General features: G+C 39.3%; 1 protein-coding gene across 2 annotated transcripts in view; it reads left to right on the top strand.

Annotated features, from left to right (window-relative positions):
- The window catches only part of LOC129779736 (homeobox protein unc-42), a 92,117-nt gene that overhangs the window by 66,467 nt on the left and 10,994 nt on the right, over positions 1–14,656 (top strand). For both annotated transcript variants that reach the window (XM_055787389.1, XM_055787387.1), the window contains 2 exons: positions 13,433–13,609; positions 13,829–13,934. In XM_055787389.1, coding sequence (XP_055643364.1) covers positions 13,433–13,609; positions 13,829–13,934 — 283 coding nt within the window. The remainder of the gene's footprint in view (positions 1–13,432; positions 13,610–13,828; positions 13,935–14,656) is intronic.

Here is a 14,656-nt window from a genome sequence, read left to right as displayed (position 1 = left end):
CTAGATCTCGATCCTCATCCAACCCTCGTTGTTTTCGCTCAAGACATCAGGCTCGTCCTAATTTCCCTTTCGCTTTTTCCTTCCCCTTGCTAGGCCCCTTTTTTTTCTTATCCTTGTTGTGGAAAGCAATTCCTTTCGCCTGTACACCATCCAAATTGAACTTTGTCGTAGGAGGGGTAGAAGTAGGACGGGCGAACGTTGGCTGATAGGCGAGAGCGAGACGCGTATGTCTCCTTCCTACTCTATCTCGAGCGACCTTTCAGATCTTGGCCGGGTGGATTGGAGGAATTTTCAAGAAGGCGGAGTAATTGAATTACGGATCCATTTGATGTTGTAGATTACACACTAACGGCAGCAGCTAGCAGCGAGGCAGGTCCGTGATGCTGCTGATGCTGCGCCGTGTACATCGTACCGTTCGGTGGTTCGACTGATGGAAGTCCTTCTCGTATGTGTGGGTGTGTGTGTGTGTGTGTGTGTGGGTGTGTGTATGTGTATGCGTGAGCGAGACGAACGGATGGAAGCTTTCCTTCTTAAACTTCTTCTGCCCAAGATGGTATGCTTTTCCCCTATGTAATGAAAAACTGCTGCTCATTCTGACTCGAGAGTGCGGCTCTTCAAGTGAACTCTTTAAGAAACTGCGAGCGGCGAAAAGCTGCCACCAGGATGATTCACTCCTATGATAAGGGGGTTCGATATTTTTTCTATTGCTTTTATTCCCCAGTCGATTAGTAGGGTGAAATACTTTCATTTTCATTTCTTTCTGCAGTCAGCATGGGACAAGGTTTTCATTTGTTTCGTCGTGATAATTTAAATTGATTTCTTCAGACCAAACTAAGATCATTGTTTCGCAGATGTTACCAATGTTACCAAATACCAATAGAACAAAGCGGAATTCTAGTACATAATCTCAACATAACATTTTTAGATAGTTTCACAAAACAAAATTCAGAATGGTTTCTGCCTAGAGCCACGAACGGAAGCTTGACGCATGACTTTGATTCTCTGCTGTTCTACGCATAGTTGTCCCATGTTACTTTATGACAATTTTTTTATTGTTTGTTTTCAGCTTTTAAAAAACAACATCAAGACCAATTGTCCCATGTTGTTGTTCTATGCATGGTAACTATCTCACCATGTATTTTTGTAGATCCATAATAAACGAATGGGTTCAAGTATAAGAATTTCATTTCACGCTTTCAGTAGGGCTAATGTTCTCATTTCTGGTTTGGAAGAACGAAATAATTCTCAAACATATGAAAAAAAAGATTAACAGAACACTTGTACGCGAGTGCTCGATAGCAATGAGATTTATATCCCGCAAAGTTTAAAACGATGTTTTCATTCATAATCTTTCGGAAAAACACAAAAAACTTTTATTCCCAGTATTTCCGATAACAACAATTCCGTCCCATGTTCATATTCCAGGCATTGTCACACCATGATTTTTTAAACCCGTAATCAAGCTACAATCAAGTGAGAGGAACTTTTCACGTTTTTGAGACAATAGTTTACTACTTATAAAAAAAAACCCGGTGAATTGCTAAACTGAAATGCTCAAAGCATATCTATATATATTAGGCTGTCAAAAAAGACCTGCGGTATTTTTTTTGAATTTTCATTTGTTCATAAAATTAGTTACAATCATCTGTTTTAAGTCAAATATGCGCCGTTTTGTTCGATGACTTGTTCCCAACGAGATGCCAACTTCATAATACCCCTGTTATAGAAGCTCGCTTCCTTATTGGCAAAAAACTCGGATAGCCAATTTTCACAGGCCTCTTTTGTGGCTAACTTCTGACTACCTAGCTCGTTCGCCATGGACAAAAACAGGTGGTAGTCACTTGGTGCAAGGTCCGGACTATGCGGTCCGGAGCTTCTGGCGCGTCAATACATTTATATATATATATATATATATATATATATATATATATATATATATATATATATATATATATTGATATATATATATATATATATATATATATATATATATATATATATTGATATATATATATATATATATATATATATATATATATATATTTATAAATGTATTTCTGGTATGTGGGGTTTTTGGGGCCGGGGAAGGTGTTCGTGATAGGTTGAGACCTCTCCCCCCTCTCTGAAGGGGGCCTGACATACAAATGAAACACAAATTTCTGCATCACTCGAGAATTAATCAAGTAAATGAAACCAAATTAGGCACATGGAGGTTTAAGGGTGCAATACATGTTTCTATGGTGGTTAGACACTCCACCCCCCTTTCTATGGGGGGGGGGCTCTACCATACAAATTAAACACAAATTTTTGCATTACTCGAGAAAAAATCAAGTAAATGAAACCAAATTAGGCACATGGAGGTTTAAGGGTGCAATAAATTATTCTATGGTGGTTAGACACTCCACCCCCTCTCTAAGGGGGAGCTGCCATACAAATGAAACACAAATTTCTGAATTAATCAAGAAAATGTAACCAAATTAAGGCAAATGGAGGTTTTGGGGGACAATAAATGTTTCTATGGTGGTTAGACACTCCTCCCCCGCTCTCTAAGAGGACGGCGGGGGGGTCTGCCATACAAATGGGACACAAAATTTCTGCATAACTCGAGAATTAATCAAGAAAATGGAGCCAAATTTTCCATGTGAAGGTTTTAGTGGGCACAAAACGTTTCTATGATGGATACACTCCTCCCCCCTCTCTAAGGGGGGCTGCCATACCAATGAAATACAAACTTCAGCATAACTCTAGAACTAATCAAGCACAATTTGGGATGTGAGGGTTTTTTGGTATGAGGAATGTTTCTATGATGGTATGACACCCCTCCTCTGGAATGGAGAGGGGGTCACATAAAAATGTTACACATATTTCAACCAAAAATATTCCAATCAAACATGACAATTGAAAATTTTCGGAAAAGCCTCAAGGAAAAAGGGAAAATTCGGAAAATTTTATTCCCATATGTTCTACAATTACATAGTGACAAGCTTTGTTAGTCCATTTGATGTTTGCGCTAACGAAATATCTTTATCTTCTTCTATCTATACCGATAAAAAAAGATTGCCGAATATGTTGATAAGAGCAAAACTCGAGGAAGGAATTGTCCGATTTAGGGTTGTCTATATTCTATCATATTTTCTGTATCAAACATTTATTCCATGTAACGGAGAAGCATGTTATTTGCAAGTGGTTGAAAAATCTTGAACGAGAATTGTATCAGAAAATAATCTGATATTATAACGATGAGTTTTGGTAGAAGTACTAGGAATTTTATAGTGAAAGGTAAATTCAACAGGGTCGATTAGAAGATCTATCAATGAACAGTTCTGTGATTTGACCCATGAACTTGCGCTTAGTAAAAAACGTGAATGTTTGAAGGTATTGATAACAAAAAACAAATTTTGGGCGGGACGAAGCTTGCCGGGTCAGCTAGTGGTAAATAAATATGGTAGAAAACTTTGATTGCATTAAGTTCAGTTGCTAAATATAATTGTGTTTTTTTAACTGTTCAGATATACGTAAATTGAACTCTTTCAATACTCCAAATGGCGACCCTGGAAAACCCGCTTTTTATTGGAACTGAACTGAACTACAGAGGGATTGAGAATGTTGTAGTGGCAGAGGGAATATAAAACCATTGATTATTAATCCTGTCTATTTTCAATAGTGAACTGTTGAAAAAAAATCAGATAGATATTCCAACATCAACACATAGCGGCAGGGTGAAGCGCCTCGTCAGACGTCAAATCGGACGGTAGAAATCAAAATGTTTTGGTCGAAATATCTATGGCCACCCAACAACCCGGATTTCAATCCTCTGTATTATTCTGCCTGTCATACATTTTTTTTCCAAAAAGTCGGATAAATATTATAACACAAAAATCGGGATAAAAAACATCTAGAGGGTATTACGACCAAAATTTGGTCAAATTGGTAAACGTGTAAATTGATTGATCTCTATATACAGCCATGCCATGCCAAACCCATGTAGTGGTTCTCAGATTTTCTTCAAAAGTGGTAATTTTGTTCTTTATCGCAATATATTAGACTCGAATTTTTTTTTAATTTTTTCATTAGGGTGCCCATTTCCATTTCAGGGTGGTCCGAAAAATCAAATTTTTCCCCCTTTAATATTAATATTTCGAACTATTTGTTAACTTTGGAAAATCTCATCTCGTAAACGAAAAAATTGCATCTCTGATATCGAGACATGTTATGTAGAAAATCCTCAGCTTTCAAGAAAAATATAAAAAATATAGCCCCCTCTAGTCCAATGCCATGAAAACAATAAAAAACGACTACAATAAAAAATTACAAAAATAAAATACATGTTTTTGCTCAATATTCTATAATAAAAGGCTAGCTTGGCTTCAATTTGATATGTCGATTATCTAAATCGGTTCAGTGGTTCAAAAGTTAGGAATTTTTGAAAAAAGTCATTTTTGAGAAAAAGGGTTAAAATTTAATACGGGAAAAAAAAATACGGGTCTAATATAAAACAAAACTACCACTTTTCATGGAAATCTGAAAACCACTATATCGGTTTGGCATGGAATGGCTGTATATACAAAAATTATACACACACAAAAAGTTAGTCATGAGAATAGGTTGTAAACTATATTACACATCACTAGGATTCAAATTACAGTGTATTTAATACCAATTAGGGTGACCATATGCAAAAAAATCTGAATAAATGTTTTTTGTGTTTTTTCGTTTCAAAATATACATGAAAACCTAAATTTTCTTCCTCTTAACCTCATTCTCTTTGTTTTATTTCTCAATTTTAGTATAAAATAAATTCATTTTTCAGACAGAATGATTTTTTTACGTTGTTGAATGAAAAATGGCGCTTTGTCCGCTTCAATGAACTTCCATCCACACACGCGCAGGTAACCTCAATTCGCCCATCATCGACGGGCTGAAAGTCTTATCGAATGAGCACAATGAATTATTGAAATCCTTTAGATAACACATGTTCGGTTAGCAAAATGTCAATCACGCTATAGTCATCAATCCAGATAAAACACCATATGAACAGCACTTGTGTCGATTCAATGATTCGAATTAACATCTAGGAATATGTGGTTGCAAGAGACGAAATAAACAAGAGTTTGCTCCATGGATTTCTAAGTGTATCGTACGATGATTCGACGCTGTCAGGGTAACGTCATTCTACGATGTCGTGTCCGCGAGCTGTGCCTACAATCCATGGTCACCATGTATGCGAAGGTAGTGAGCGAACGACTGCGATTTCTACAACACAGTCGACAGAAGCGACGTGAGGAAGAATAAATTCACTTGCGAGACACTATCATAAGCAACGCCGACACAGTCTTTGCAATGCTTCGTCATTGAAATCGATAGTGTAATTGCCTCAGAAATTTCAGATCCATCTACTGATCAACTGTCCACCCGTATTTTGAAATATGATCGAGTCAGAAATACCCAAACGGATCCTTTTTTCCGTTTTTTAATCCGTTCTACTCAAGTCCAATCGAAATGTGACAATGCAATATTCTCACCACGCAATTCGACACAGACGACATTGAGCTTCGTGTTCCATTTCTGTAAAAATGGTAATGGATTTTCGGATGGAATGAAAACGTTTTTGAAACGAAAACTATAAATGGAAATTAGCTATACCGTTTCAAATATGTATTCTATGCAACAAAGTACACAATTCCTGCAAATGGATAAAAATATTGATCAAAAGTTGTGTCTGATAATGTTTTTTATATTATGGATAAAGTTTTAGCGGAAATGCGAGTGAAAGATATAGAAAGTAGTAAAGTTAGGGTAAGGACTATGTATTCTATGTAATAAAATAACATCGTAATAATTTTCATTCAAATGTTAACAGTTTAAAATTTCTTCCAGGTCAGATAGAGAGTAAATTGCTCCACTACTACGAATGATTTTTTGTTTACTTTTGTTTTTGTCATCAAGGTACAACCTCGCCTAGCGGTCTAGGCGACTGGAATTTGTTTCCTAAAACAAGAGACAACGACCGTCCTCTTCCGTGTCTCAAAACTAACTGCTTTATTTTCTATCTAAGAAATTATATACAAGTTTGTATTACCTCTTTCGAATATGATGAACAAAACGAACTTACGATAAGCTCCCCGTTATCGTAACACCAAAATATAAACAAAACCGTATCGTAAAACTAGACCTATGAATCACACGATCCACAAACAAGGATCGTGCAAGAGAGAAGTATTTATTAATTCGGGATCTACCCGAGCCTATCATAAAATGTATGCTATGATACACACGATCCGCAAAAAGGATTGTGCGATAAAGATATGTTTATTTTTCCTCGATCGGTCCCTATCATAAACATGGGTAAACAAATCCGTCTCTTGTTATGAGGTCGCTACAGTAAAGTTGCCTAATTTGCATAGGACGATAAAATATGAGTTCGGAATACCAAAGTCGATTTCGATCGAGTTGTAAAATCCAATCGACTTTCAAAGCAATCGGATTCCGGGATATGGGTTACTGCTCGATATTGTTCCAACAAACATGGTTCATGTTTCATGTGGTAATCTGAAACTCTCATCGCATGCAAGGCATGCAGATGGAAAATGTACAAAGCGCTTTCCTAAACATTCCACCAACGGTACGATCACAAGTGTAGGCGGATATCCAACATATAAACGAAGAAATACTGATATTGGCGGACTATCATTCAAAAAGATCAACAACACTGACATTGATATTGAAAATAGATGGGTAATACCATATTCGTCTCATCTGAGCAAAATATTCAATGCTCATTTATGTTTTGCAAGTCCGTGAATTTTGCGGACATTTTCAAGTTCGTGAATAAATATAATATTCACTCGAAATAGTTTATTAGGCAGAACAACGAGTCAGCTATTTTTTTAATAAAAATCTTTTCTTTAAGCTCAATTATTATAAAATACAGAAAAAAAATTCAGCTAAGCTTCCGATTGACCGACCGGGCCGAATCACCTTTCATATAACTCCGGCCATCAGATTCTGTACATCCGCTTCGTCAATTTTTTTCGACACTACACCCCAGCTTATCTTGAACTGCTTCGCGCTTCCAACAGTTTTCTCGGTCTTCTTCAGGCTCCCTTTCACGATGGCCCAATATTATTAGATTGAGTGGAGCTCTGACATGTTGGGAGGGTGCTTGTCGCTGTGCACCCCCTGAACGTTGTTGATAGCAACTCCATGGTCTTTGTTTCTAAATGGTGTGATGTCAAATCCGCCCCGGGTGTTAAAGCGTCACTCGACGCCAATGGCTACCGGTATCGTGTATTGGCCGTCTTTTTTTTTTTTTTTTTTTTTTTTCCAAAATATATTTTTTATTAAGGCACATGTGGCGTTAGCCTGACGGGGCCGGGAGTCCAATATTTTGACAATTTTTGTCTTACAACTATGTTAGTAATATGTAACCGATTACTCGCGGTTGGCTCGAGGTTAGTATTACAAGTGTTCTCATAATTAGTATGTTGCAGTCTTCGATGCTCTGTACATGTGCCCGACACGGGATACTTCCTAATGGGATGCAGCTGACCATTAATCAGCAACGCTCCCTAGTCTGTACCCCATATCTAGCGTGGTGCGTCTTTCTCGACTCGAGGAATCCAGGATAGAATGGTCACTAGCCGGCGCAATCATCAGTTCGTGTAGAGTTGTCATGAGCGGTACAACCTTTGGCTCTTGTTGAATGATCAGTGGACTGCACAACCTTTGGCCCGTGCATCTGTAAAGAGTGTGTGTATGTATTGCCGCGACTAAGTAAAAGTTTATCGATCGGATAGGAGGGATATGAAACGGGGACACAACGAAGGAAACATCATTAAACGTTGACATCGGCGTTTCTGAGGAACAGGTATAGATGAAGCAGAAGATCAGGATCCCGGCTACCTAAGATATCCCGGACGGGGATATCCGATTGTCTGCCTTTTGCTCTCAGTGCTCTAGAGAGCTGAGAGCGAGCAGCATGGAACCGGATACACGACCAGACAACATGCTCGATGTCGTGGTAGCCATCGCCACAATCACAAAGATTGTTTGCTGCGAGCCCAATGCGATAGAGATGCGCGTTTAGGTTGTAGTGATTGGACATAAGCCGAGATATCACGCGAATGAAATCACGACCGACATTCAATCCCTTAAACCAAGCTTTCGTCGAAACCTTAGGGATAATCGTGTGTAACCAGCGACCGAACTCATCTTCACTCCACATGCGCTGCCAACTAACGAGTGTGTCCTGACGAGGAATGTGAAAAAATTCATTATAGGCAATTTGCCTTTCAAAAAGTGTGCCATCTGAAGCGCCCACCTTAGCTAGCGAGTCCGCTTTCTCATTCCCCGGAATCGAGCAATGAGAGGGAACCCATGCTAAGGTAATCTTGAATAATTTTTCGACCAAAACACTCAATAGATGTCTTATTCTTGTTAGGAAATAAGATGAGCGTTTATCAACTTTCATTGAGCGGATTGCCTCTATTGAGCTGAGACTGTCTGAAAAAATAAAATAGTGGTCGATGGGCAGTGTTTCAATGATCCCTAGAGCATAGTATATCGCACCCATTTCTGCGACATACACGGAACAAGGATCTTTGAGTTTGAAAGAGGCACTGGAATTTTCATTGAAGATGCCGAAGCCAGTGGACCCGTTTATGTATGAACCGTCAGTAAAGAACATTTTATCAGATCCAACTTTCCCATATTTTTCCGAAAATATCGACGGAATAACATTGGAGCGCAGGTAATCTGGTATTCCATGGATTTTTTGTCGCATGGACAGATCAAAAATGACAGAGGAATTGCAAAAGTATGGGAAGCAAACTTGGTTGGAGATGCCTGGTGAAGGGTGCACGTCGTGGGTAAGGTACTCATGGTATAAAGACATAAAACTTGACTGAGGAGTCAGTTGGAGTAGATTTTCGAAGTTATCAATCACCAATGGATTCATGATCTTGCAACGGATGAGAAATCTGTAGGATAATTCTGTGAACCGAAGAGTAAGCGGGGGTACTCCTGCCAAAACTTCGAGACTCATCGTATGTGTCGAATGCAAACACCCCATGGCTATACGCAAGCAACGATATTGTATCCTCTCCAGCTTGAGAATATGAATCCTGGCAGCTGATCGGAAGCAAAAACTTCCATATTCTAACACTGACAATATCGTTGTTTTGTACAACTGAATGAGGTCTCCTGGATGGGCACCCCACCATGTTCCGGTTATTGTTTGGAGAAAATTGATTCTTTGCTGGCATTTCTGTTTCAAATACGCAATGTGTCTCCCCCAGGTACATTTAGAATCAAAATATACACCCAGGTATTTGAAAAACATAGAGTGTTGGATCGTTTTGCCGGATAGGTAAAGCTGGAATTGGGCGGGTTCGTGCTTCCTAGAAAAAACGACCATTTCAGTTTTCTCCGTAGAGAATTCGATACCCAGCTTGAGGGCCCACGTGAACAGATTGTTCATGGTATCTTGCAACGACTTTTGCAGAGCGACGGGATTAGTACCCGTGATGGAAATAACTCCATCGTCTGCAAGTTGTCTCAGCGTGCAGTCTCTAGTTAGACAATCATCCATATCATTGACGTAAAAACTGTACAAGAGGGGGCTTAGGCAGGAGCCTTGCGGTAGGCCCATAAAACTGTAACGAGAAGATTTTGAGTTGCCATGAGAGAAATTCATGTGCTTTTCTGACAGTAAATTGTACATGAAATTATTCAGAATTGGTGAAAGTCCACGATTATGAAGCTTCTCTGAGAGAATTTCCATGGAAACTGAATCAAATGCCCCTTTGATATCGAGAAAAACGGAAGCCATTTGTTCTTTGCGAGCAAATGCGATTTGGATTTCAGAAGATAGCAGCGCGAGACAATCATTCGTCCCTTTACCTCGGCGAAAGCCAAACTGCGTATTTGACAGCAAATTGTTCGTTTCGACCCACTTGTCTAAACGAAGTAGAATCATTTTCTCTAACAATTTGCGAATACAGGATAACATTGCAATCGGCCTATACGAGTTGTGATCGCAAGCCGGCTTGTTGGGTTTTCGTATGGGCCGTCTTGTTTTGTTTATCATCGCGATTTGTACTCACATTTTTACTATAAGCCTTTACTTGTTTTTTTTTTAGTTCTAAGCCCGGTTGCAGATTTGTCGCCGCTGTTGTTTCCTGGCGATCTCTTCGATCAAGGCTTCCTGACTGTCAATGAGCGATCCTCGAAACATTTTATTACATCGGTGGCAGTTGATTTGACCACTTTTAACGATTGCGCTAACTCGACCTGCGTGTAGTTCGGACTTTTCCGATGTGTGAGCAAAACTTTGTTGCGTTGCTCCTCTTGTTTGGGCGTCATTTCGATAACTGGAGAGTGAACGCCAAAATCCAAATGGACGCATTATAATCCACGCACATATCTACAAAATTAGGAATGTTCAGGTTTTGTAGATATGTGCGTGAACGATTAATAGAAATGCGTCAGGTTTATGTAGACAAAACGAGAATTCGCAATACTTTTCGACCCCCGGAAAGCGTTTCATTTTCATTCTATGTGTGTTTTCAGATTTAAAAATATGGGTGGGTTATATCTATGATATAGCCGCAAGGTTAACGTAGGTCTTCCGTCGGCTTAGTAAACATTTGTTTAAATTTTTAATTGAATGAAACAATTTCCGAATTCAAATGATATTTACATATTGATATTACATATTTACTTTGTAAGTAACAAATCCCATTTTAGGTTCATTTATGCATTATGACAAATTACGATCACGTGGCATGATGCCTTGGACATTTCATTCATTAAACGTGAACATCCAAAATATGTGAACGGAAGAATTGTGCAACGGTCATTATATTTTACATTTCCCTCTGAAATTATTGCATCTCTTAAGTGTACGTATTTCTCGAACCGTGAATTTGCTTGATTTGATAAACTTTAGGCACTCAGTTTCGATTTTGACTTGCACGTCGAACGCATTTGTTGATTCAATCGACGTTATCGCAGCAAATGGTTACCAACATTTTGCCCAATCATCAAACGGTATACGTACAAAACATCTTGAATAACCGAGCCATAGCGTTGGCTGCACAAATGCAAGCGAGTACAAAAGTATCCGACGCCTGAATGTATTTGCAATGCCGATTTCCCCAGGCTTCTTGGTTTAGATGTCTGTGTTGGGGAAACACAGACTGCGTTGCAGCAAAATATATGTATACAAAATATATGTTTTGCTTGTATTCTAGTGCGTTTTGGTAATGCTTAACATTTCACAATTATGCAATCGTTCATTATTCGTTCAGTGTTCAAATTTTCATTTTATCTGCCATATATTCTTATTTGCTGTAATCCTACGTCAAAAAAAAATCGTAATCTCCCGAAAAATTTAAATAATAAAAAAAATTCTTGACCATTGGGGTTTCTTTAACATCATTAATCAAAATTACACCAATAGATTCCGTCAAACAAATTTGACAGCTTAATTGTCAATGAGTTAGTTGAAAGAAAATGCAGCTGAAGTTCAAATACTCTCTTACTTTTTATTAAAAAGTCTTCCAATCTCCTAGACTGATTCATCTCTGCAAAAATCTAAATAGTGTAACTCAAACCTAAAGCCTAAATAGTATCGCGAGATGTAGTTATATTAAACGTATACATGAAATTTGTTTTAAACAGATTAAGAAAATTTGACATTACAAAAACTTTTCCACATATAAACATTAGTTTACTTATTCTTATAATTTTACTGTTTGCTCGATGGATTTTCTTCTTCTGATCGTTTGGCGGATGTCCGCTTGACATGGTCCCAGGCTAGTGGAGGGAAGATGCCGACAGTTCTTGTTCTCCAAATTGAAAAGGGCAACTTTCAGGAAGCAGATCAAAGCGGCATTTTTTAGATGGTCGCAAAGCGAACCGATGGCATCGATGAAGCCTAGTTCAAAATCGATTTGGTTGATGGAATTTTTGCAGCCTCTAACATGCAAGCTTTTTGGGTCTAGAACACCTGGCAAATGTCGGCGATTTTTTTTTCTCGAAAACAAAGAATGTCGTGAGAGCTTGCTCCGAAACCAACTCCAAGTGTCCTCGAGCGAATCTCATAAATACGGTATCTCCTCGTGGTCAGTTCAATGGAGGTTTGCTTCAGGCCCACGGAACTCCTTCAGCAAAAAAGCTCAAATTCTTGTTATGATTCCTCTGCTCCAACTGATAAATAATACCGAAAATGGTTTCGACATTGAAAGTAAATTTTGTTTTCTCGGAAGTATCTGATTCAGACACGAAACAAAAAGCTTCACTTATTGTATTGTAGTTGAAAATGTGAAGTCGGTACTTATTCTTTTCTAATAAAAACTACGCGTGAGCCCGATCAATCGTTATCACTAAGCTCCACTTAAAACCGAAGTCGAACATGAATCGAAATTTATGCGTCATATCTAAGTGTTGGTTACTACAAATCACGAGTATCTAGCGATATCGACTATGATTGATTCGTTTCAGCCATATATTGCATAAAAAAGGCGGAATACGAGCGAAAAATTATTTTACTCCAAGACAGCGCTCGGTAGCATATCGCGAACCCAAAGAGAGATTCGGACCTTCCTAAGTGAGAAGCATGGTTTGGCACATTCAAAGCTTAAAGGTATGCTCAAAATTAGCTGTATATTGAAAATAGACTATTTTTACAATCTTCTCATTTTGTTTTAACACGTCGAGACCCGAATTGTTCTTGCTACACTTCCCATTCGTTTCGCATCAAAAGAATTTGTACAAAATCAGTATTATATTTTTCCTCTCGATAGCCACCATTCGAAGAAGGTAAAAACAAAATAAAACTTTCTGCACCTTCATCGTTCCCAATTTACGAAGCCATTTCGATGTTTCCCCCACGCAATGGAAACTCTCAAAAGACTTATCGCCTCGAGTGAAGAACAAACAGACAATGCTGTTCAGAAGGGACGTTTCGAGCTCCATCTCCCATCTCAACAAAGCACGTGAATCGGGTTGTCCCTTTCGTTGGCTGAGCTTTGCCCTCTTCCTCACTCAGTTTACATTCACACAATCACGATAATGAGGGTATCCTGTAGCTATATTAGTAGAAGGAATCATGGTATGAGTTGGATGTTCTGTGCTGAGTCAAATGAGCGGCATACGTAGTAAACCAACAAAAATAAGCTAAAATACCATGTGTTGTTCTGCCGATAACTTTGTGACACTTGTTCGATTCAGACAGGAACGATAAAGTAACCTAAACTTATTCGGAGATTTTTTTTTAATATTGTATATTTTCTCAACCCAAACACACACCTCCGAATCATTCCGTCGTAAACCATCATTGAAAGTAATTTCACGGTTAATTTCTATTTTTTCCAACCATCTTGTTTTCTCATCCTATTTTCCCCTCTCTCTCTCACTCTATGCTCCACAGGTCTGGTTCCAGAACCGCCGGGCCAAATATCGCAAGCAAGAAAAGCAATTACAGAAAGCACTCGCCCCCTCGGTGATACCGTCGTGCAACGGCATGATGCGGAACATACAAGGCTACAGCGTGTCCCGAGGTTATCAACCATATCCCCATCCAAACTCAATCAATCGATATCCGCAGGTGAGAATCAGTTTATGGTATTCCAGTCCCAACCCAACCACCCATCAACACCAGCCACAGAGCAGCCAATGTCCTCTCCCCCACTTCGCCCTTTTTGCCATGGCCATCCAGGAAACCGCTCCGCGCAGTTAATCTGACGGTTGATGACTTTAATTTTGACGCTAATCGACGGTTTGATCATTATTTCTCCACCCTTCTTCCCCCACTTCTCTTTCACAGGATCTCTTCCAGATGGGTGCCTCCTCGTATCCCGGAATGACGCAACCTTTCTCAATGACGCATAGTTCCAACATGGGTTCGGTAGGCGTCCGCCAGGATTCAATGGGTGAGTTCAGAAAACACTAAAATGAGCCTAGCACCTACGCAGCTTCTTACTAGGAAACTATTTCCTACCTTCATCATGAAACAATTAATTATATTAAAACAAAGTTCTGCAGTAGGTTTCCGCAAAATGAAGTGGCAATAGGAAAACTTCTTCCACTCAAATGCAACAGCATCCTTTTTTTCCAAATGTGCAAAAAACTGCATGCATCTGCCAGCGCTCGATTTGTTTGCTTCCGCTCGTGCTTCCTCCAGCCGAGATTGGTTGGCGACCTGGATTCCGGCGCAAGTCAGGTGCAAAAACGGGATGAACGCACCCCCCTTCTGCCCTCTCACCCTGTCCTTTCGCCGAAAGCATAAATAAATAAATGTATAACCGAAGGAAATTCGATATTTGCACCCTCAAAGATATTGCCAAGACACGCCGTCTGCCTTTCCCATTTACCTTCGCATCGATGCAAGACGTTGAATTTGGATTTGGTGCTCCTTGTGGAGGCGTGAGGAAACGCAGGCGTGCATATTGCCTGACACTTGAGCACACCGTCGGAGGCGCAAGCAGAATCAACACGGGCACGTCTTGGAGAAAATTTGTCATTTCCGCAGGACGGTAATGTATAATAAATTGACGGCACGATTCCCTGTTATTGGGTGGTGTCCGGGTTTATCTAGTGACTATAATCTTTTTGCCAATTGAACTAGCGACTGTAATCTCGATGCCAATAATCG

This window comes from Toxorhynchites rutilus, chromosome 3 (genome assembly GCF_029784135.1).
Source record: "Toxorhynchites rutilus septentrionalis strain SRP chromosome 3, ASM2978413v1, whole genome shotgun sequence".
Lineage (NCBI taxonomy): Eukaryota > Metazoa > Arthropoda > Insecta > Diptera > Culicidae > Toxorhynchites > Toxorhynchites rutilus.
This window is presented reverse-complemented; position numbering and strand designations above follow the sequence as displayed.